The sequence below is a fragment of the Bactrocera oleae genome, chromosome 2, assembly GCF_042242935.1.
Source record: "Bactrocera oleae isolate idBacOlea1 chromosome 2, idBacOlea1, whole genome shotgun sequence".
Classification (NCBI taxonomy): Eukaryota; Metazoa; Arthropoda; class Insecta; order Diptera; family Tephritidae; genus Bactrocera; species Bactrocera oleae.
In genome coordinates this window covers 8,522,138-8,545,919 of record NC_091536.1, presented here as the reverse complement: position 1 = coordinate 8,545,919, position 23,782 = coordinate 8,522,138, and the positions used below count along the sequence as shown (strand labels likewise).

Sequence of the window (23,782 nt, the reverse complement as noted above, 5' to 3'; positions counted from 1 at the left end):
TTTTTTCTGTTTTATAATTGAAGAACGGGCACCAGTTCTTTCAGTGTTGTGTTTATTAATTATGGAGTTTGCACAAATTCAATACGATTTAGTTGATCTTAATTGTTCATATATGTATGTATGTTTGTTGTATGTGTAAATCATATTTATATGTATGAATGTGTGTCTTCTCCTCACAACCGCGAGTTATCACACAATGCACGCAGTCTGCCTTTTCCTAAACATCTTTAGAAATACATATGTGTGCATATACATAAGTACAGTTATATTTTATTGATGAAATGTATATATTATGTATTGTATTTTGTCACTGCACAATTTTTCAGTATTTAAAGAAATTTTCTATTTTTTTCTATTTACTAGTTAAGTGAGTGAACATTTTTCGAAGAATTCACAAATCACTAACTTGAAATTTTCTATCTACTTTTTCATTTCTTTCTACTTTGTAGCTTGATGCTAACAAACAAAAATCTTAAACGCAGTAGTTCAAAAGCTTTAACTGAGCAAACGAAAAGAAAATATACACTTACCAACACACACACACAAACACATGCACACAAATGCACCAATAAATACGAGATTTGTTGAAAATTATTGAAAACACCGTAATTTGTAGTGATAACTAAATTTATAATAGAGGCACACGATTACAAGTAAATACAGAGCCTGTTTGCCGAGTAGGGTTGCCAACACTAGAGCGAAATTTGAAAAATACAAAATATATTAGCATACTTTTAGGCACACAATAGCAGCTGTTTTAATAATATAACTTATAATTAGCAATTATAGTTGCTAGAGATACACAAACAGCAACAAAACAACACAAGCAAATATATACAAACAATCTCATTGCTTAAAGCCCATTTTCAAAGCTCACTAATTGCGAAACGCTTACATAATTTATCTCACACACAACTTTCATTAAAATCACATACACACACACTCCTACCGACACCACCGACTATCCCGTACGAACGCATAAACCACACTATATCTATCATATCTATCGAAAACCCGCCGACCGCACAGCACAATTCCTTTTTTTCGCACAATACAAAAACAAAAATTACCGAAACCACGAGCACTTCCAAAAATTCAACACAAAAAACAGTCGCCGCAACAATAACCGCCACAACCGGACTCAAAAACATGAGCCTCAATAAGATCAAGAAACGTGACACCGACTTATGACTGGTAAAGACGCGGGTCGGTTTGGGTGTGGGTGGTGGCGGCGGTAGTCACTACAAAGTGACTACGCGCTGCGTACCCGAAGTGAGCGTAACCTCACCGACCGATGGCCATTATCATGAATTACAGCCATTCTCATCGGTATCATCAACATCATCAGCATCAACAACATCAACATCACAATCAGCAACAGTGGCCATTACAACAGCAACAACAACAACACCACATACGCATGCAGCACAGCACGCTAATCATCAGACAACCGAACAGCTGCCATCAAAATCAGCAACACAAACACATCAGCAACATCAACAGCAACAACATCACAAACAAAAAGTAAATCATAAACAGCAAGCGCAACAACAGAAATCACATAAAAAATCGAAAGCCAAGCTAAGTAGCAACAGCAACAGCAACAGCAATAGCAATAGCCACTGCTATAGCAACTATAATTACAACAGCAACAACAACAATAATAATAATAGCAAGAACAGCATTAATCATAGCAACAGCCATAGCCAAAATAGTAGTAACAGTAAAACTCTTCTACAACGCAATAAACACACTAACAACATTTATTCATCAGGAGCCACACTGGTGGAGGAGGAGGACTTTAATGAATTGACAGCGGTGCCGACAGCAACAATTGTGATAGCAACGAATGTGAACGGAAAAGTGCGCGTAAGTCCACAAGCGACCAACAACAGCAGCGTTGCCGGCCCTGGCATCGGCGACGGCACCGGCAAAGAGTCGGTTCGCCAGCTGCCACCACCACTGAAATTGACCGCCAGCACAACGCCGATTAGACCGACAACAATTGCCGCGTCTACGAAAAATCTACTGCAACGCCAGAAGGCGACCCAGCAGCCACATCAGCAACAGGCGAGTCCAACCAGAACTACAGCTGAAAAATTGATTGCACAAACTAGTGAGGAGAGTCAACCCACTGAATTGACACCTTTAGTGGAGACGCACGATATCACGCTCGGCCATAGTCCGACGGCGCTCACACCTTCCTCCAATAGCACCGCGATCGCCGCATCTGTTTCACCAACAACTAGTGTTGGTTTATCTACAGCAGCAATACAAAACGGTGGCGGCTTGTCGCCTTCCACATCTGCTGCCAGCATCATCTCTGCAGTTGGCCTTGCGAACGCACCGAACATTTACGGTCAGCAAACTAACATACCGGCTGCACCAACGGCACCACCACCTACAGCTATCGCTGCTGCTGCTGTTGCTGCCGCCGCCACCACCACAACTTACAGTCACAACTCGAAGACCACACGCTCCTGGCCGGTAATCTATAGGAATCCACATCATTACGATTACGAGGCACTCTACGTGCAGGCGTCCGGCGGTTTCTCTAAAACAGCTGCTGGCGGAAATCATCACTATCACCACCAGCCGTCGAGTCACTTTCAAATCGGCAGTAGCGCTTTCAAGCAGAATTGCTATTCGAATCAATTTGCTCAATCCATTTTGTATACGTCAAGCAATGAGGACTTGAGCGCAATTAATGAGCACGGCGATGATGTTGGCGGCGGTACAACCGGTGGCAGCAGTAATTTCGGCGTTAGCAACGGTCCCAGCAATCACAATACGAAAAACAATACACAAACGACGTGCTATTACTTTGCGCCAAGTCGGCATAACAGCATTTATGAACATTCGTCGGCTGTGGTGCATAATTCGTCGTTTCAATTTGATCCAACTGCGGCAACAACTGCAGCCGCTGCAGCGGCTGTTGAGAGTTTAAGACGCAGCAATAGCATACTGTTGCGTAATAGTAGCTGCGCCAAGGCGCTGAATCAAAACGGTGACGGCACTGGCGGCGGTCTGGACACACCCACATCACTCAATTCGGCTATGGATATGGGTAGTAGCTCTGGCGCGTCGGGTTGCTGCTCTAACTGTTGTGTTGGACCACCGCCAGTGCTATTTCTGTTTGTGACGCTGCTGATGACCACCAGCGCGACGGCAATGCTCTGCGCCGCCATTATGACTGATCACTGGGAGCATGTCACTTGGGATCGCAACAGTTTGGATCGGTACACAAATCGTTCGAGTATGCAGTTGGAGTGGATGTTGGACAATAAAGTGGCGATGCTAAAGCCCGACAAAAAAGGTAAATGAGATCACTCAATGAGTGTTGTTCCTAGTTTTGTATATACTAATTGTCAGGAGTTCGTCTCGTTTGAAGAACGAAGTGAAAGCAACAACCGCATATAAGTTTGGGATTTTATTTAATTGGAGTCATAGCATTTTGCATATTGTACTTCATTTCTCTTATTTCATCTGAAGTTCTGTGTCTAATTCTATTCTAAGGTGACCGTTGAAAATGTTGATTTGATAAAAAGGACATAACATTGGCCGATAAAAATCTGCTATAATTTCTACCAGTACCCAGAAGCTTTTTGGTTTACGGATTACCGAAAATTGTTATGTTACTTCACTTGATAGATGAGTTGCGATGGTTAGGGCTAAACTTTGATATTTTGAGGTCAATTGTGTACCGATTTGGCTGTAAAAAAAGCTAAACTTAACTCGGTGTTGAATTATGCAGGAATTAGTCATTTAATGCGAAACAATTTGAAAAGCGTGGGACAAATGAAGTATAGTTAAAAAAGTGAGGTACGACGTGAAGGAGTCGATGGTAGCGTGTTCGGGCTGTGTATATCCAGCCATGACGATGCCGCTTCGTATTATTCGTTAGAAATTCAATCCATGAAATTTTTTGCTTTTGTTGTATTAGTGGTAATCCTGACCCTATTTTGTGCCAGAATTAGAAAATGTCATTGAAGTCGTCCAACGGTAGATCATAAAAACGGTCAAACCTACAAATAGTATATATAGAGGTCAGGTGGTGTACTCCAGTCTCATGTCTTACGAGTAATCTTGGTTCCCACATGCAATGTGTGTTGATTGGACAAATAAGTGGTTATAGCCGTAGAGAGAGTGGATGAAGGTGTTGAAATACTAAATGATCTGTCATCCAAGTATGTTCTACAGGGTTTGATACTCATAAAAAGAACTCAACAGATAGGACTTTGGTTGTAATTTACAAATTTAGCTTGAAAGTTAATAATAACTACATTTTCGGCTATCGAATTAGTGTACATGGAACGGTAAGTAAAGTTACCGAACTTCATCGGACTCAATTTTCGCGGATATCCTACCGTATGGTCTGTTGAAGCGGTGGTGACTGTTCATTTACATTGCGCTCTCATAAGATAGATTGTATCAGCTGATTCGGTCCACGGTTTTGCGTCGGTGACTGTTTGTGCCTTAAGGCTTACTCTTATTTCGTATTTAACGCATTGCTTTCCCTTATAATTGCAGCCGAATATCGCTTTCGTCGTGAAACTGTTTTCCTAGTACCCATGCATGGTGGCATTTGGACTCTGTGCATAGACTTGCCAATGCAGGAGTTACAAGAGCTACGAAGACATCCGAAATTTCCACGCGGTGCACCACCTTGCGTCAATTATTTAGCCGGTTCGATGGAGAATGCACGCGGTGAAGAGCAACGCAACGATTGGCAACATAGTGAGTCCCAGACCTCATTGCAGCCCCATTTAAGTACGTATGGTACAATCTATGTGTATTTCTATTACACACATACACAAAAATACAAAAACACAAAAATTTAGTATAATTTGAATTGTGAAAAAGTGTAAAAAAAAAAATAATTGGTCGAACACATACACACACATAGAAAGAATTGTTCTCTCACTCGCAACTGCAATTTCTACGTCAAAATATTGAATTTTCATATTTACCAAGCTACTAAATTCAACTGTCGTACTATCTCAAGTATCTTTTAGGCAACAACATAACTACTCAATTACATACATACGCGTATATTTATTTAATGCATTACATATGTAATTCAATAAGCTGTGCTACATAAATAATTGCATTAGACAATAGTTTCGTTATCATCGAATGCATATGTAGTCACTGCGAGTGCTACTCGCTGATAGTTATGTAGTTAAGCATTGCGTGTATACATATTTACATTTTACATATAGAGCAGTAATGAGAGAATGCTACACATATATGGTAGATAATTTAGCTTGAGAACTGAAATTATTAGTGAAAACTAGCTTAGAGTTCACTGTTATCTCGCTTTTTCAACTGATAACGGTAAATAGGAAAAAAATCGTGAAGATATTTCGTCAAATAAAAAAGTTTCACATACAAGGACATGCTTTTGATCGTTCAGTTTGTATGGCAGCTATATGCTATATGCTGTATGCCATGGTGGCCCGATATGGACGGGTCCGACAATTGAGCAGCTTCTTGGAAAGAAAACTATGTGTGCAAAATTTCAGCTGACATACAAACGGACATGGCTAAATCGGATTGGCTCGTCGTGTTGTTGATTTATATACATTTATTTTTTAGAGTCTCCAACATTTCTGTCTGGGTCTTACAAACTTTGTGGTAAACTTAATTTACGCTGTTTAGGGTATAAATATTTTTGGAAAACTATCAATTTTGTATTTTTGTAGTAATATTATTCATATATTTGTGTTGTTTAACTTAACACTATGCATTTTTCGTTGAGTTTTCTTACAGTAGGTGAGAGTAGTGTAGAAATGAGTTTGATAACAAACATTTGTGCCATAAAAAAGTAACAATACAATAATTAGCAAGATAAACTATTATATAATTTAAGTATATACTTTATAAATATGTATTTTCAATGTATATGCTTACAACTAAGTACTATTGTAGAAAAATTTAAGAAAATTTAACATTGTTAATTGTGAAAGCAAGAAAACAAAAATATAACGACTGCAATTGAATTAGCAAAACGTGCAAATCATAAAATTGACAAATTTGAAGTAATAATAAAAAAAAAATTCTTTTGGAGTGCGAACAAATAAAAATAAAGATTAATAAATTGAAACAAAGCAAAAACTGAAAATTTTACCAACAAAATAAAAAACACAAAAAAAGAAATACAAACAAAAATAATTAATTTTAAAACTAAATAAGAACTTTTTGAAGAAAAATTATGCTCTTCGTGCATATGTATAAACGAATTTCTTTTTGTCGCTATAATGGCGAACGAAAAAAATTGCATCAAATCAAATAACACGGCCGCACGAGAAACCAAAATAATTAGGCAGCTGGTCGTTTGGCTGGTGACGCGCCAACCTCAGCTTCCGTATTATCATTCGGCTTCTTGCGTTTAATTAAATGTGAAATATCCGTCGGCTTGGCTGCACTAGATGACGACGCGCTCGCTGCTGATGTTGATCCTGCAACAGTTGAGGAACCTGCACCATTTGATTCCGTTGATGCGCTGTTAATTGGTTTGATGTAGCTGTCCAGCGCTGCGCGCACCTCAGCAACGTTCTATGCAGAGCGGAAACGAAAAAAAAAAACCAAGCATAATTAGTTAATATTGTTGTCGTTTAGATTGTATACAATTTCTCACCTGCGCTTGTGTCTCCTCGATTTCGGATATTTTCGCCCAAATCTCCTGTTTGGTCTCCTCCAAATCCTGTATCTTACTCTTCCGCTTCTCGCTCAGCTCCTCATCACACTCTTGTATTTCCTTTATTTCACCATCGATCAGCTCGCATGCAGCTTTTAGCGATTCAGCGCCCTCCTTGTTCATTTGTTGCATCAGATAGGTTAGACCGATTTTGTAATGTATTTCTGCCATGGCGCGTCGATAGTTTGGCGGCATTTCACAGTAAATTTTTAATGCTTTCACTGCATGAATGATAGAGGAGAGAGAGAGAGAGAAAGAGAAGGAAAGCAAATAAATTAATGCAGTTCATTTTTTGCTTTCGATTTTTATATTTACTGTAGTCATCACGTGCCGCCTCAGGCAAATTGTTCTCGAATTCAATATTAGCCAGTTCCGTTCGCACCTCAGCCAAGTTTGACATGCCATCTCCGCCTTGACGGGAGAAAATTTTATCAGCCAACTCAAGGATTTCCCAGGCCAATTGCAGATTGGAAGCCTAAAGATCAAGTGGCACAGAATTATGAAGATATATTATCAAATTAGAAAGAAAGAAAAAAAAATTTATTAAATTAGAAAAAATATATATAAAAACGTTTTAAACGTAACGTAAAATATTTAAAATTCCACAGAGAAAAAAGTAATGATTTTTTATTTTTTCACTTTTTAATTTTTTTTTATATATTAAGACTTTGTAATATGTTGTTGGTTTTTTTTTAGTTTTTATTATATATATTTTTTAACTGTTTTTTGCATTTATTTGCTGCTCTATTTTAAAATACGAATTTTGTTCGAAATATGTATAATAATTAGTATTTTTAGATTACTATTTTGTTTTAATCGTTTAAATGTAATGTTTTTTATTAATTATTACCTCTTATTAATTTTTTTTATAATTTATTACATTCATATATGCATATTTATTTGTAAAAGTTTCATTTTTTTGATTTTGTTTTTTCTTTTTTTTATGTTATTTTATTTACTTTTTAATTTAAATGTTTTATTAGCATAAATTTATGTGCATACGCATATTTAATTGTATCTAATTTTTTTAATTATGTATTTTCTTTCTTTATAGTTGTAATTTAATATGAATTATTATTTTATTTCCTTTTATTTTAATATTAGAAATTTTAATAATTTTATATTTTTGTTAAATTTTTATATATAATTTTATACTTTTTAAATATTTTATTTAATAATTTTTACAACTTTATTTAATTTAATTTAAGTACTTTATTGTATATACATTTATTATTATTATATATTTTTTTAATCCAATACAATCTAAGTTCCACAAATTCAGCTTGTACATTTCCCCTGTCTACTAAAATATTAAATTTGTCAAACTACAAATACAACGCTTCTTGTGTTCTACATCGCACATTGTTCTTGCTGCTCGCATCAGGACACTCATTGTTTGCGACAATTCCCAAATTCAATTCAAATCAGTTCGATTGCATTTGAAGCACTCAAAACACGTACGAATTAAATTTCGAAATGAAATTAACTTCCAAGTGGTACTCACCGCGTCATTATCAACGTCTGCAATATCATCGCCACTAGCATCGCCATTTGAGGTGCTTGGCTTTTCGTCATCCAAAACCGGCGTTGCAGCAAGAGGTGCTTTAGCCGTTGAATCCGCCTCCATTTCATCACTCTTCTCTTTGTTACTTTTTGAGGTGCTACTCGTCGCCGCTGCCGCCGCGCCATTACCACTACCATTCTTCGCGACGGCCACCTCATCGGCATCTTCATCTTCATCATCATCATCATCATCATCATCATCGAGTTCCTCTTCGTCCGGCACATCGATGACTTTGTTCTCATCAAGTGCTAAGGCAATCAGGGATTTTGCATAGCTACAAGTGAAAGGCATAAAAGCAAAATTGCTACTTTTTAGTCTGCTGCTGCTTGTTGAAATCGCTTTAAATGGCACTTACAGCAAATATGGCATGCCCAATTCATTCGACTGCTCGCCATACAATTCTTCATAGTGGGCACATGCTTGACTCAACTGATCAGCCGCATCGCTGTAGTTTTTTATAAGGAAATTTCGTGAACCATAACAGTACAACTCCTTGGCTTCAAGTAATTTCATTGCATGTTCCTGATTGATAAAGCCAGTTTCTCCCTCAGCAATTAGGCTTTCTTTGGCAGCGCCGCCATCATCGTTGGATACTACAGGATTTTGCTCATCTGTTGACATCTTGATATATATATTTTTTAGGTTTTAAGTGTTGCAAATATATAAACTGCAATTAAAGAGAAAATTATAAAAATATTTGTAGTATACACAAATGAATTTATGAGTAGTTATAGAATATACACATATTTGCCGCAATTAGCTTCAAGCTAAATTAGGTGAGGTTTTTTTTATGTATTGTATGTATTTCAAATTGGCTGCATATGCATTTAGATGAATTTCGTAAAGCAAAAATTGTTCAAATAACAAACAGAATATTCAATGTAGTTTTTCGCTGCATCAAATTCTTCGTCGCTCAATAGTCAACAACTCAAGATTCTTCTAATCACGTAGGTTGTACCTGCAAATCTTTGAATAACTATTTTTCATTCAGTATATTTATAATAGCGCCTAACAATCCATATTACGTACTTGCTTGTAGTTATGCATGATTTAGATTGGTTAAATAACTAACTGTAGCCATATATGTTTATTTAATATATAACTTCATACAAAAATAAAAATATTAGCATACCCATTCCGCTGCTAAAACATGCATATCAAATTCATTTTCATTTAGTTTAAGACTAGTTATGCCTAATTCATGAAAATTTCGATTATTAATTTCCAAAACTAACTTCATTGCTTCAAAAAATATTTTAAAAATTGATGAAATAAGTAACATAAGCATAAAACCTGCAATTACATCGAACATAATTCTTATTTCAAGCGATTTTGTATAAATAAACAATACTATATACTTATAGATCATAGACTCACTTAGTTTCGATACTATATTTTGCTGCTTTTCCAAGATATTTACTTAAAATCAACACAATTAACTAAAATGTTATATAAACTCAACCAAAGAGACCAAATTTAACATATTGGGTTTAAGAACCAGATAAACGGTAATCATTATATTAGGAAATTGAGGTTAAGACCAAGGTCTGAACCATATTATGTTTTAGAAAACATGTCTACCTAATTTCATTAAAATATCACACATATTGGCCGACATAAACGGTTTGAAGTCAGCTGGAAAATCGGAAATTACTATATACGGCAAAGTGGGGACAGGTCTGTACTAATTACATTAACTTCTGAGATTACTAAAGTATAGCTGGAATAACCTAGAATAACAAAAATTACTATAATGATTGTGATGTGGTATATGGAGCTTGGGTAATTCGTCGAGCGATTTCACACATTTTCGGCATTAAACTATAATATAACCAACATTTATATGTTAACTGCATTTTATATATATTACATATTGAGCGGTATACAGTATATACTGGAGCTTATAAACCGATTTCGACCACTGTTAGATAATTCACGGATCTACCTTGCAGTGTTATCCCGTTATCTTCACTGGTGTTTGATTGATACCGTTATATGTGAAGAGGCGTGATTATACCCGGTTAACTTGACTCATGGTGTTACCGTTCCCACGACAGTCGGACGGACAGAACGGACCCGGATTTTATCCGGCCAAGGACTGTCAACTCGGCAGAATTCAGCAGCCACAACAACATACATGGTGTTACAAACAACCGCAAGAGCATAATGAAAATTGACAAATCTGCAAAGTTGATTTTTAAATCAAAAATATTTACATGCTAACACTTTAAAACAATTAGCTTAAGTGCATGAATACATTATTAAATATGGTATATGCTGATGTGTGCAAGGATATGCAAATAGCACATGAAATAAATTAAAATCAAGGCCTTGTGGCAGACAGTTGAACTTATATAGTATTGTACATTCATATATGCATATGTGCGTGTGTTCATTTACATTTTATATATAGTTTGATAGTTCGTTAGCGCTGGTGACATTCCATCACAATCAGATGGATGAGTAAAACGCATTTCCTCGGCACTACGGCTCTTCCGCTAATGTGTTGTGCATGAACTTGGCATTGCCTTTCACCTCAAATTACACATTTTTATTATACAAAGAAGTTGTAAATATTTTTGGTGACAAGCGTTACAAGTCGCGACATTTGTTGTTACACGAAAAGGAAATGCAAATTAAAATGACATGACATTGAACTTCGTCATATATATAAAAATATGCAACAATTAAGGGATTTAAAAAAAAAATCGTTGCCTACATTTAGGCGATTTATCTTGAATGAAATAAAAGCTCCTAAAATCAAGTACTTGGAGACTTTCTTTAAGAACTTATTTGTATACCAAATGTATGTATTCTTAAAAAAAAGTATTCAAGTACTTAATTGTGTGTCATAACCCTCGGGCAATAATGCTAATTATTTTACAAAAATTATAATTAATTTTTTATTATATTAGCAATAAAATTATACAATTTAAAAATTCGTTTTATAATGATTTTGTTTGCATAAAATTTCAACAGAAATAAATCTGCTTATTTTATGAAAAAGCTTAATTTACAAATTATAATCATAATGAACAGAATATTTCGCCCACAAAAAACTTGCGATTTTTAATTATTATTATTGTATTTCTCGCCATCCGATATTTCAAATTTTTCATTTTGCTTCAACCCAAATATATTGCTTGCGTGGCCGACCAGGTTTACCAGTCTTCAGCTTCTTCGGCTTGCCCACAGATTTTTTCATCAATTTGCCATTGATAATCTTTGTCTTGGGCTCTGAAGATGTACCCGGTTTTGTTTCCACGCCAACAATCGCACGTGGACGACCACGTTTGCGCTTTTCACCATTCACTATACCACTAGCTATCGCTGCCGCATTGTCATGGCTAACGATTTTGACTTCGGTTTTATGCGCGTTCGCCATTATCAGCAATTTATGATAAATTATATAACTTGTGTATGTTTGTGCTTGCCTTGCACTGCTAGAACATGTTTTACGTCAATAGTTCCAAGTATTTTTTTTTATTCATAAAATTAGTTATTTAGACCTAAAACTACACAAGAGCGGTATGCACGGTGTCAATAACTGTTTGTCTGCAATAAAAAGCGAAAAGAGCAGTGGTAAGTGGTATTGAACGTTAGGCGCTGGCAGTTATATTGCCACACATTACAATTACATACATATGTGGTTTATATACATATGTTATTGTTGTGTTTTGGACGTACATTAGAAACGGTAGTTGGTCATTAATGAGGCAGTATGGTATGATATAACCCTTAGGCTTATACATTTAATATTGACATGGGTTTTTAGATGTTTAAATACATACGAGTATGCCATATACATATTTTTGGCTTTTTATGTTTATTGTATTTTCATTATGCCATTTTCTTGTGTGTTTGGTATTTTATAGTATTCCGATCTGAACAATTTGTTCAGAGATTATAGGTTTGCCTTGAATAATAATCTATGACAAATATCGTGAAAATATCTCGTCAAATAAAAAAGTTCCTGTTCAGTGTATAAAAGGGTCAGTTGCTGATAAGGTTCCGCCATTCGCTCTCAAAACAGTTAGGTTTATTTTAACCGAACAGAACTAAATTTTACCGGCCAAGAACTGTTGCCACTGTACCATTTTCCAAAACTATTTGGGCAACGTTTTAGTCAGCTATTACAACAACAATGCGTACATTTTCTTCGCAATTTGCTTTCATATTTCATGAACATTTGTTTGGCGCACAGCTTGAGCTTTTCTACACACATAATCGAGCATATGCATATAAATACATAATAACCCATATTATATATCAAAAAATATTATATATAAATAAAGTATGTCAACATTTCACATTTTAAACCAAATTTTTAAACTGCGCAAATTTTACTTCAATATCCTACACAACCTTAAACCTTTATCTTACAAAAAAAAAAATAGTTATTAATAATATAATTTCATACAACATAACCGCATAACTAACTATTTAATATATTTGTAATTTTTCCATATATAAAAACAAAAGGAATGCAAAACTTGTCAATTTCCTGCTCATTGGTCTGCCTAATTATACTGGGTAGCGCTGCATTGGTGGGCGCGTTCGGTGTTTGTCAGCGCCAAATAAGCGCCATACTAATAACAGGCGTCATGTATCTACTAGCGGGTAAGTTGAAAGCGTAGAAAGACATTTCGCAACGAAATAATAATTCTGCGGACATTCTTATATTTGAAGGCAAACAATTGTAATTTAGTACTTTTATGTACTATGAAAAAAATATGTCTAAATTTTTTTGTTTTTCTTATTGCAGCACTCTTTGCGCTCTTCACCCTTATGATTATACATTTTAAGCGCCAACAAGGACGTCCCATGTTGGATAGCGACTATGATGGCACTGTTGACGGTATTGTGGCGCGACCGGGCGGCGTGGCAATTATGGCTAAACCGTTATTGGGTGCACGTATATTTCTGACATCATGGAGTTTGGATTTGGGTTGGGGCGGTGTTGTCTTGTGCGGCATCACATCAGTGTTATGGATTTTACTGTCGAAAATTATGCGTTACAATCCATTTTCAGCGCTATTGATTTAGTCGTTGGAAGTCGTCTAAGGTCGCACAAGGTCGTGCAGGCGTTGTAGGTGTGTATCAAGTGACAAGCGATTACAATTGCAAGATTACGCATGCAAACGTTCGCGGACTTCGTGGAAATTTGTATGTATGTATGTATGTATGTACAATGTACGCACGAAATATTTTAGGAAATCAAGCTAATTACAAAGCGCTGCACTTGGTTAATTATGCAATTTAATTAAAGTGTAAATGTAACTGTTCAACATACAAATTACAGACACAAAGTAAAATGACTAAAATAGAGCTGCTTTGAAACATAATGCGAGACAAGAGGAACTCTAAAAGATAATGTAATATTTTTACTAGTTACATAAAAACTGATACTATTTAAAAAAAAATTAAAGTAAATGGTTTATCCTAATTTACTTACTATTGTAAACAAAACCGCAAATTTCATGATTGTTTTGTAAATTTACTCTAATAAGTAGTTAATGCAATTTATTTAATGAAAAGCTTTATACAACAATTATGGGTCAAACAAATTTATTTATTGTATTGTAGGGTGCGCTAGGTATTTGCGAATATTTGTAAGGGTTTTAATTACTTAATTTTATCAAGTTGAGGTAAGCGATTTGAAGCTTTCAATCCTTTGCTTCATAACCCACCTAGCAAGATTTTAATAATTCTAATATACTCGTATGGTTATTGTGGTTCACACGACTTTAACTACATGGAATCAGTTATTTAGTGAATAATAGAGGCAATGTGAGTAAAAGTTAACTTTTGGGTCTTCCTTCCAACAAACGTTAAACATATTTGGTAACAGGGGTATGCTTCACTTCGCACAACTCCCAAAATCGTAGGCTCAGCGGGAATTCAAATATGACTGTTGTTGTTGTAGTTTTGGAGAGCAAGGTAGCGAATTTTATAATTCAAAAATTTTGGATAAAATAGATTTCAGTTTTTTATTGTTTTTATTTTATTTTAATTTTGGGATTAAAAATAAATATTCAAGTTTTTATTTCGATTTTGAGATTAAAATTTGAAAATTTAAGGTTAATTCAAGCTATTGGGATTAAAAATTAAATTTTTAATTCTGATTTCGGGTTTAAAAATTAAATTTTCAATTCAAATTTAAATTTTGAATACAAGATGTTTAGATGAAGTAAAAACTTAGAAAATATTTTTTAACATAAAAATTGGAATAACAAAAAAAAAACATTTCTTTTTAATTTGAAATATGTTTTTGTTTTTGTTACACCAATTTTTATGTTAAAAAATATGTGCTGGAATGAAAAGAGATAAAAACGGACAGATTTTCATATTTCTAAGAGAAAAACTATAATTAAGAGTAACTAAATATAAATAAGATAAAAATAAGTTGGATATTTTATTAAAAATAAGCTTTCCTTTTCAAAATATAACCAAAATGGCAGAACATGAAGTACGCAAACGCAAAGAGACGTCAATTCTAATAAAAATATTTATCTTATTTTTTTCAATCCGGTATTTGGGATAAAACATTTTTTTATTCAATGCGGTATTTGCGATTAAAAATTTAAAAATTATATTTAGTTAAGAATTTCGGGAAAAATAAACAAAATTAATACAAATGATGATTCAATTATATATCTTAATGTATAAATTGCAACCCAACTTTATAAAAATTTTTGCACTGAAACCACAAGGGTTCAATATTAAAGTGCTTAAACTTCGCGGCAACTATCAATACCCAATGATTTCAAACCCGTATAAAACCAGATGTTCAGATATATTTATGTGCGATTGTATTCAAATACCTAATGTACCCTTATAAGCTCGCTCGCCTTATTATTTAACAAGCCTATAAAATTGCTCGGAATAAAATTTAGTCACATCTTGTTTATGAATATTCCCTACAAATAAGTGTCATGCACAAAATGTCTTAAATATTATATAATAAGATTCAACTTTTTTAATTATTAATAAAAGCCACGCTTATTATATTCTTATATATGTATGTATATCTATATAAATATTTTTTACAAAAACAAATGTAATATAAAATGAATTTACACCAACAGCTAACTGTTTAAACATATGTATATTTACAAATATATACTGAATAAACCGATTCACTTATGTAAAAATTTACTTTACACAAAACAAAAATATGCGTTAAAAACATAATTATCTAATTTTACACTAACCCATGAGAGTATGAAAGTTTTTCTATAAAAAATAAAATGCACCTTCTAAATGTTATAGCGATGCTTGTAGCCTTAAATTAGACAAATTGTTAGTTAATTGAAATTAGTGTACAATAAAAAAACAAAATATATTCAAAACATATGCAGCTAAAGTCCGATTTTTAGACTCAACTACCCGCCACTAATATATTTAAGTTTAACTCCACAGCTTCAGTGTGTAATTTTGAGAATAAAAAACTAGCCGATATTTTAATATAAATACACAACAGATAAAAACAAGAAAAAACGTTAGCTTTGGATTGAAAAATAATCCATGCGAAATTTGATAAAGATATCTCATCATATAAAACAGATTTTCATACAGGAACTTGATTTTGAGCGTTCATTTTTTATGGTGGTTACATACGAGTACATATGTATGTGATATAGTGATACGATATCGGTGGTTGAGAGAAATGTGCAGATTCTTGGGAAGAAAAGGGCGTAAGCAAAATTTCAGAACGATATCTCAAAACCAGAAGAACCCATTCGCGTATATAGAGACGGACATGGCTAAATCGACGCAGTTCGTCGCGCTGATAGTACGTCTTCACATAGATACTAATATTTTTTTAAGCAACAATAAACTTGTTATTCTAGTTTTATGCTATAATATTACGATTCAATTACAAAAGAACTTCTTTATCTTGATGTTTATCATTTATGATTTTCAAACATGCACATACATACACATATGTATGTATGTATTTTTATAAAGTTTTAAAATATTAAGAACTATTCCACTAAGCTACAACCGAACCAGTCATCCCTCTGTCAAATTGGAAAATTACAAATACAAACAGATTACATACTTAAGTACATATGTATATATGTATGTATGTACATTTATATGTCAACAAGTGAAAAAATTTATTGGTGAAATTTTTGAAAAACATAATTATCCTTACCGTGGAGTTCAACAAAATGCTTTAGCACAAACAAAATTAAATTATAAAAAAAATACAAAATTGCTAATGAATATACATACGTAATCAGCAAGAAGATGGCAAAACAAAAAAAAATGTAAAATTGTAAAAATTAAAACTACATTTACATATGCATATATGTTATATAATACAATGTACATGTGGTATATAATGTAAAGAAAATTATATATGTATAATAGAAGTTAAAAGTATTTTTATGTAAACGCTTTGCCTTAAAATTTAAAATTACATTAAATACAAGAATTAATAAAATAAAATCTATTTAAACTGCAATTAGTTGTTTAGTTTTTTATATTTCAAGTAAGTAATAAATTAAAGCTGTAGTAATAAACTCAAGCTGCAGGCATTGTGACTAAAAGCGCTAAGCCTACGTAGCAACATTCTCTCTTATATATTGTATTTGAATATAGATAAATTGACTGTGTATTTACACTCCGTTTGGAGAGGATTACAAATAATTTATAATCAAAGTCAACCAACGGGAGGCCCAAGGAACGAGCAATTTCGGAACATAGGGAAGCGTATTTTAGATGAGTTCGTTGGCCCTTGCATTTTGGCAAGCGTTTGTGCAAAAGTTTTCTCATATACTTAGTCCTGCCATAAGTTCCGTTACACGTTCATATAAAAATGAAAATATAATAGATTTTTCAATAAAATTAATTTTATTTAGTAATGCATATAATAAATTAGTGATTTAGATATTTTGATTCGAAATGTTCAACTTTTGCTGTCATACAAGCGCTCAGACGATTCGACCACTGATCACAGTTTCTATTGATATTGAATTGGCTGCTCGAACTAAAGATTTTTTGAGACTCTCCCAATTTTTATGGACTATACGACAGCTATAAAACTAGGTAGGGTGTTGCCGTGGCAGCCTCCTGCAGCACGGAGCAACGTACAACACACTCCCATCACGCGTGGTGCTCAGGTCGGAACACGTCTTGAATTGATACCAGCCAGTACAAAAATTGCACTTGACTGATGTGACGCACCGACGTATGGCGACGACTATACGAGGAATCAAAGTTGCTAAGAGGTTCTCGCACGAGGATTGGAAGGGTGGATAGGGGTACTTGACAACCTTGGAGTCATGCTGCCTGTTAGAGCTTCTTGAGACTGGAATGGTTCTTTGTGAGGCACTAGACTGGCTGTCGTGAAAATTGAGGTAGTACAGACTGGGTCTTAACATTACAGCCGATGGCGTTAAAATTCCGACTCTCAATTACCCTAAGATTTTAGAAGTTACATTCGACAGTCTGTACTCCTTCACACTCAGTGAATGTTGTACTTGGAGTCAAACCATCACCCGACATACCAATTATATGTCCAGCGTGCAATGAGTCCCCGCATTACTCCGACCACCTCTTTGCATGCCCAGCGAACCCCACTCAACTAACACCCTTCTCCCTATGGTCCGACCTCGTCGAAACAGTACAACCGAACCCTACCATCCAAGAGGGGATTAGATAACCGCTATAACACCAACAGACAAATATAGTTTGTACATAAATCTTATCTGGCAGACTTTAAGCAGCTCTTCGAAAAGGTGATAGACTTTTCATAGCCTACCGGCAGAAAAAAACAATTTTATATTTTCTCGACAAAAACTCAACTGAACTCCTACTGATACTGGTATTTTAATTTCAACACCTTCCTTCCCTTTTAATAAATTCTTACTAAAATTTTAACATGTATAAATTACAAAAGTGCCGCCATGATTATTAGCATGAATGAAAAATGTGTCAACCAAGTATAAAACGAACCTTATCCCTTTTTAAGAAAACCTGCTTGAAAATGATTAAGTTCAATTAAGACCATATTTGAAGTTCATCAACATTTCATAAATGCGAATGAACTCCATACGTTCCATTGGAAATCTTTTTGCAAACGATTTTTAAATGCATATATTAAGAATATACGTTGTCGTTGACAGAAACAGATGTTAAAACAATAAAAAAAATACGTCAATTTCGGTTGCACCGAATCTATAATACCCTTCACAAATACAAGATTCTATTCCTGTATTTTCATCGGTCAGTTTTGTATAGTATACAGTACGAACTGGACAATATCTTCGGAGATTGTACCGTTGCCTGGGATAACAATCCGTGCTAAATTTCGTGAAGATAAAAAAGTTTTCCATACAAGGACATGACTTTGATCGTTCATTTTGTATGCATATTGTTTCGGGAGAAATAGACGTGTGCAAAATTTCAGAACGATATCTCAACTAGAGTAGCTAGTTCAATATACAGACAAACAAGCAGGCGGATATGTCTAAATTGATTCAGCTTGTCATGATTTATCATGTAATTTATCTCTTTTCCGTCTGAGTGTTACAACCTCTGAGGCAAACTTAATATACCTTGTTCAGGGTATAAAAATACATATAGCGAAAACAAGTCAATGGAACAATGAAGGTACACTTACATTAAAAACGTGTTCTTATGCGCCTTGTGCAAGGTCGATACACCGCTATTTTTTGCAAACAAATGAACACATAGTATATAATATATACACATACTCATTTGCATACATATATATATACATGTATAAGTTTTAATTAACTCAAATTATTACTGAGATTAATGCGCTATTTAGTTTAATTCTATTAATGTGCGTATTTCTGCAGTAGGTAGTGTAATGTAAATTAAGGCGGGTAAAATATATATGATAAATCGCCCGCCAATACCAACGTTTTGCATCGCTGTAAAATGCACATTGCGCATACATATATGTATGTAAAAATTTGCAATATAATGTGCAATAGCAAAATATAAGGGGAAATCCAGCAGATTACTAAACAACGTAGAAAGGTTCATTCACCTACACCACCATCTCTCCAGCGCCTTTTCTGAGACGTGTAAAGCTGCAATTCTAGAATCACGCATTTCCGAATACAATAGAAAAAAGCACAACATTACATGACGCTGTGCATTTATTTAATCTTGTGATGTCAACTTCTTAATCATAAGAGAAAACAAATGGCACAAACGCTTGGTTATTACACACATAGAGCTTTTGCCGAAACACAATTCAATGCTTACCTTTGTAAAAACTGTTTGCGATTAACTGTTGAAACTACTCTCCAATTATCAATAAAATTTAATATAAGTATATTCCAATTAAAAGTATGCAACTGCAAAATTCGTCCACACACTTGACTTTTCGTAAGTATAATGGAATCTGAATGCGTTTTGATTACTGCAAACCAAAATGCCGCTTAATTCCGTTGACAAATGTTAGCTGGTATTCGTCTCTTTCGTACATGGTATTTAGGATACTGACAGCTGATTGTATAAAAAGAGATAGAGAGTAAGTGTTGTACCAAATTTTGCGCGCGACGACGGCTGTCAATTGAAGTGTATCATTCGCAATAAGTAAAAGGATTCCAAGTATTTCTTATTGGTACCGGAAATGCACTTCTTTCATTAAACTTGTTTGGACATATCGCGTAACATCAAAACCACTTTTATACTCTGTTTGTCTTCAAAGCGTTAAAAAATTATATTATATTTAATAAGTGTCCCAGTCTTGTACTCTATACACTTAAAATTTAATTAATTTATACACATGCTAAAGGAAAATTCTTAAGTTGTCCCTGCATTCCCGCTGAAACATAAATATAACACAAGTTATTAAAAATTACAAAGAAACGTCAGGAGCAAACAAATGGGAAGAATGCAAAAGAAAAATTAAAACCAAAACTGTCACACATACAAATGGTAAATTAAGAGAATTTTTTTCCAAGAGGCTAAAAACATTCTGGTGAATATATGTATGTACATATGTAAAAACATATTTAAGCTATATTTATCATAATTGCATATTCAGCGAATGTTTGATCGTTCATATGAATATCCGAAATTATATTTACTGGATCAATTATGCTTTCCGGTGCAATTACATTCTCTGATTCGATTATATTCTCTGTTTCAATTATGTTTTCTGTTTCAATTATATTTTCTGGGTCAATTATATTTATTGGATCATTTATATTCTCTGAATCCATTATATCAATTATGTTTTCTGTTGAAATTGTGTTTTCTGTTTCATTTGCATCTTTGTTTGTGTCGATTTTATGACTAAAAATCCGTCTCTGTAAAGTACGTACTGATGGCAGAGGGAAACCATTATCGTAAAGCAACTTATACGTTTTGCCACTTGATCTATATAGAATTAAGGATTTGGCAATATCCTCCTCATCCCATTGATAATTAGATTTTAAGGATTTCATTTTATTAATTTGCCCACAGGTGAAAATAGCATTTAGCTTTTCCTCTAGATTTTGGCATTCCTGAGTTTTCTTTTTTAATTGCACATGCACCCTACTAATCCTGTTAGCATAACGAATATCCTTCTCTATATTTAATTTCTTCCACTTTTCAAGCTTCTTGGACAATCCCTTATTAATTCGGCGCTGACAAATATTATCTTTACGCAAAAGTTTGCTGTCGGTAAATAAATTAAATTCATTTATCATTTTTTATAGTTAGATAACAATGAATGTACTTACATTTGTTCACGCAGCTCATCCACTTCCTCAAACACATTAACTGGATAGTCCATATTATTCCCTACCATCACTTCCTCAAACTTAATATCATTGCGGATACCGTTTTCCAACATTGCCTCTTCTTCTTTATCATTATTTGTAGTTAATTCCGATATCTTAGCGAATTTAACTGACCTTGAACCTTGGGTAGCTCGAGTGCTGCATATTTCGTCAAATCCACCAGCAATTAACTCTATTCGCTCAACTGAGTCATCTTTGTCATTTGTATTCTTTGTAACTGACCTTAAGCCTTGGGTAGCTTGAGGCATCGGTATTTCGTCAAATTCACTGACAATTTTCTCCATTTCCTCTACAGAGTCTTCTTTGTCATTTATATCGTTTGTAATTGGCGCTGAGCCTTTGGCGGCTTGAGTGCTGCATATTTCGTCAAATTCACTATCAGCTAATTTCATTTTCGCTAAAATTAAGTCGAAGTTATATCCAATAAATACATTTGACATTTTGATTAACGAATACCTTTCTGTTCTTGGTTATACTTTCGCAATAGATCATTGACAATTTGTTTTTGTTCCCTCCGTTTAATACGTTGCTCCCGTATTGTTGTTGAGATTCGACGAATAGTTGGCACCGCACCACGTTTTATTTTCAGTCGCATTGCAAAACCTTAATATTTTATGTCAGTTTTAGTAAGAAATGTTAAGTAATGTTTTGCATTGATTTATAATATAAAAGTATTTACCCATTTTATATTGTCTAATATTTAGGAAGTCATCATCTTTAAAGTGGTCGCTGCAAATAAACTTACTCTTATGGTTAAATTCTTTTGGTTGCTGGCAAAATAAAACCCATTTTACGGCAACGGCTTCGTTGGTTGGAAAACCATAGAAAGTTTTTTTCAATGGATTCTTCATATAATCGGTGCTACATCCTGCCACTGAACATTTCATTTTTAAAAAGAACAAACTTTTGTATACTGATTTTCTAAATATGTAAATCTGCGCTATCGTTTATGTTGCTATTCCTCTTCTTGCTTATGACGTCATTCACACTGTAAATACCGTGGTGTTGATAAGTAAGAGCAAAGCTGTCGCTTTATTTATACTCATTTCAGACAGTTTACAATAAATTGTTGTATTTGCTGATATGCGATAGTGTAGGACCAAACTGTAAAATAGAATTCTGATATAAAATTGCAATATAGTGCGTATTCAAAAAATGCATTTATTTTAATTTTATTTTTGGTAAATTATTTCGCAGTAGCTATTTTTCATAAATGATTTCCGAAGTGCCTCCTGTGTCCGTTTCCACAATCGGCGATTGGGCGGATATCGTAACTGTCGTCGTTGTGCCGGGATTGTAGAGACCCATATCTGCGTCAAACAAGATTTGTGCAATTTGATGTTCTATAACATTTTTGACATGATCACTATATTTTCGATGCTTCGTAGAAACATATTCTCCGAATATATCACTAGCATCTCGTCTTTTGAATTCGGCAGCACTCCTGTTAATACAGTTTGTACACTCTTTTTCTTTATTGGTTGCAGGCTGTGCCACATCAAATGTTGCACTTCTTCGTCGGCTTTCTTCCCTATTTGGTCTTATACGCTTAGAATTAACCTCATAGAAGTCCTGACTGTGAGAACTATCTTGTAAGATTTCGTCCAAAGGATCATGATGCTACAAAAGTAATTTTTATAACATTAAAAGTTATTTGCACTATTTTAATTTTACATACATACTATATCGTGTAAGGGTCTCTTATCAAATGATCTCTTGGACATAAAACTCATGGCATTAAACGCGAACCACTTTGAAATATACCCCGTGTCCGCATGGGAACCACTTAAAGCTAATTCATATTTTTTACGCTCTCGACGATACGAAGCAAGGAGCGATTCCATCTTTTTCTTAATCTCAATGGCATTCCTTCCCAACTCATCGCTGATGTTATTCCAAGCCTTGTCTTTAATATTACTTTTCTTATAGTTTCTATCCTGAGGATCCCAAAGGCAGCGCGTGTTTTTAAAAAGCTCAATGAGTCGTAACAGTTTTTCCGTTGGCCAATCCATAGGATAAATAAACAAAACAAACTTGTTTGTAAACAAAATGATTGTCAAATTTACTTTGATGAAGAATTTTTCGTTCAGTACATTCAGTATGTATTAAAATATAGCGAACGAACAAAAACGATTTGTTCTTACAACTAACCATTCACAGTAGATACTATTGTTATTGAAGCAGAGAACTTCATTAACATTCCCTGATTACTCCTAAGAACAGCGACAATCATTTTACCAGCAATTTTACAGTCATAACTGAAAAAATTTTGTCAGAGCGTAGAACAAAGTTTTATTCCGCCAAAAGGTAAACGAATTACAATAATGTATGGTATCTTATTAAGTTATATTATAGGTGGTGGAACCGACCAGTGAAACGGAAATTGTTATATTAGGGATAAGGAGCTTAGAAGACTCCATTCATTTTACATAAACGGTTTAAAGTCAGCAAGAAAGTCAGGAATCGCTATATCGGATGAATTTGAGCTTGGAGAAGAGCTGAACTGCTTACCTATACTTGTGACATTACTCAAATTTATTCGGCAGCAACATATTTTCATGCAATTTTATGAAGAGAAGACACACACTAACCGACATATGTCATTATTATATGTGGTATATGGTAGCTGGGTTAATTCGTTGCCCAATTTTACCCATTTTCTGTATTAATTTTATTTTATCTTATATATTGACCGATACACTCGTATACGGTATAAAGGCAACCCGAAGTTTGAAATCG

At 34.2% G+C, this 23,782-nt stretch overlaps 4 protein-coding genes across 5 annotated transcripts; 1 reads left to right on the top strand and 3 right to left on the bottom strand.

Annotated features, from left to right (window-relative positions):
* Positions 1-1,194: 1,194 nt before the first annotated feature.
* Positions 1,195-16,737, top strand: LOC106625217 (nuclear transcription factor Y subunit alpha; the record flags this gene model as incomplete). Its single annotated transcript, XM_070112958.1, has 5 exons — positions 1,195-1,714; positions 1,775-3,316; positions 4,531-4,770; positions 12,747-12,884; positions 13,030-16,737. Coding segments are annotated over 5 exons (2,721 nt in total), but the record flags the coding sequence as incomplete, so codon positions are not given.
* Positions 5,690-19,680, bottom strand: Nasp (Nuclear autoantigenic sperm protein). The gene is made up of 6 exons (XM_036373183.2): positions 19,515-19,680; positions 8,620-8,931; positions 8,205-8,538; positions 7,016-7,175; positions 6,641-6,921; positions 5,690-6,558 (listed from the first exon to the last, which is right to left on the bottom strand). The coding sequence occupies exons 2-6, from the start codon at positions 8,883-8,885 to the stop codon at positions 6,322-6,324; spliced, it is 1,278 nt and encodes a 425-aa protein (XP_036229076.2). The 5' UTR covers positions 8,886-8,931; positions 19,515-19,680; the 3' UTR covers positions 5,690-6,321.
* Positions 19,681-20,243: 563 nt separating this feature from the next.
* LOC138855699 (uncharacterized) lies at positions 20,244-22,076 on the bottom strand. 2 transcript variants are annotated; one of them, XM_070108210.1, is made up of 4 exons: positions 21,789-22,076; positions 21,500-21,646; positions 20,984-21,440; positions 20,244-20,918 (listed from the first exon to the last, which is right to left on the bottom strand). In XM_070108210.1, the coding sequence occupies exons 1-4, from the start codon at positions 21,928-21,930 to the stop codon at positions 20,270-20,272; spliced, it is 1,395 nt and encodes a 464-aa protein (XP_069964311.1). In that variant the 5' UTR covers positions 21,931-22,076; the 3' UTR covers positions 20,244-20,269. The 2 variants fall into 2 exon arrangements, with proteins under 2 accessions (XP_069964311.1, XP_069964307.1); XM_070108206.1 differs by having other exon boundaries at positions 21,723-21,930.
* Positions 22,077-22,181: 105 nt separating this feature from the next.
* LOC138856994 (uncharacterized) lies at positions 22,182-23,172 on the bottom strand. The gene is made up of 2 exons (XM_070108229.1): positions 22,726-23,172; positions 22,182-22,663 (listed from the first exon to the last, which is right to left on the bottom strand). The coding sequence occupies exons 1-2, from the start codon at positions 23,053-23,055 to the stop codon at positions 22,244-22,246; spliced, it is 750 nt and encodes a 249-aa protein (XP_069964330.1). The 5' UTR covers positions 23,056-23,172; the 3' UTR covers positions 22,182-22,243.
* Positions 23,173-23,782: the final 610 nt, after the last annotated feature.

Excerpts from the sequence above, each read along its gene's own strand:
- LOC138856994 (XM_070108229.1), bottom strand. The coding sequence starts at position 23,055 with ATGGATTGGCCAACGGAAAAACTGTTACGACTCATTGAGCTTTTTAAA. Across the intron at positions 22,664-22,725 it reads AGAGACCCTTACACGATATA|CATCATGATCCTTTGGACGA; the intron begins GTATGTATGTAA and ends TTACTTTTGTAG.
- LOC138855699 (XM_070108206.1), bottom strand. The coding sequence starts at position 21,930 with ATGAAATGTTCAGTGGCAGGATGTAGCACCGATTATATGAAGAATCCA. Across the intron at positions 21,647-21,722 it reads TATTAGACAATATAAAATGG|GTTTTGCAATGCGACTGAAA; the intron begins GTAAATACTTTT and ends TAAAATATTAAG. Across the intron at positions 21,441-21,499 it reads GTATAACCAAGAACAGAAAG|CGAAAATGAAATTAGCTGAT; the intron begins GTATTCGTTAAT and ends ACTTAATTTTAG.
- Nasp (XM_036373183.2), bottom strand. The coding sequence starts at position 8,885 with ATGTCAACAGATGAGCAAAATCCTGTAGTATCCAACGATGATGGCGGC. Across the intron at positions 7,176-8,204 it reads CAGACGTTGATAATGACGCG|GCTTCCAATCTGCAATTGGC; the intron begins GTGAGTACCACT and ends CTTGATCTTTAG. Across the intron at positions 6,559-6,640 it reads TCGAGGAGACACAAGCGCAG|AACGTTGCTGAGGTGCGCGC; the intron begins GTGAGAAATTGT and ends CGCTCTGCATAG.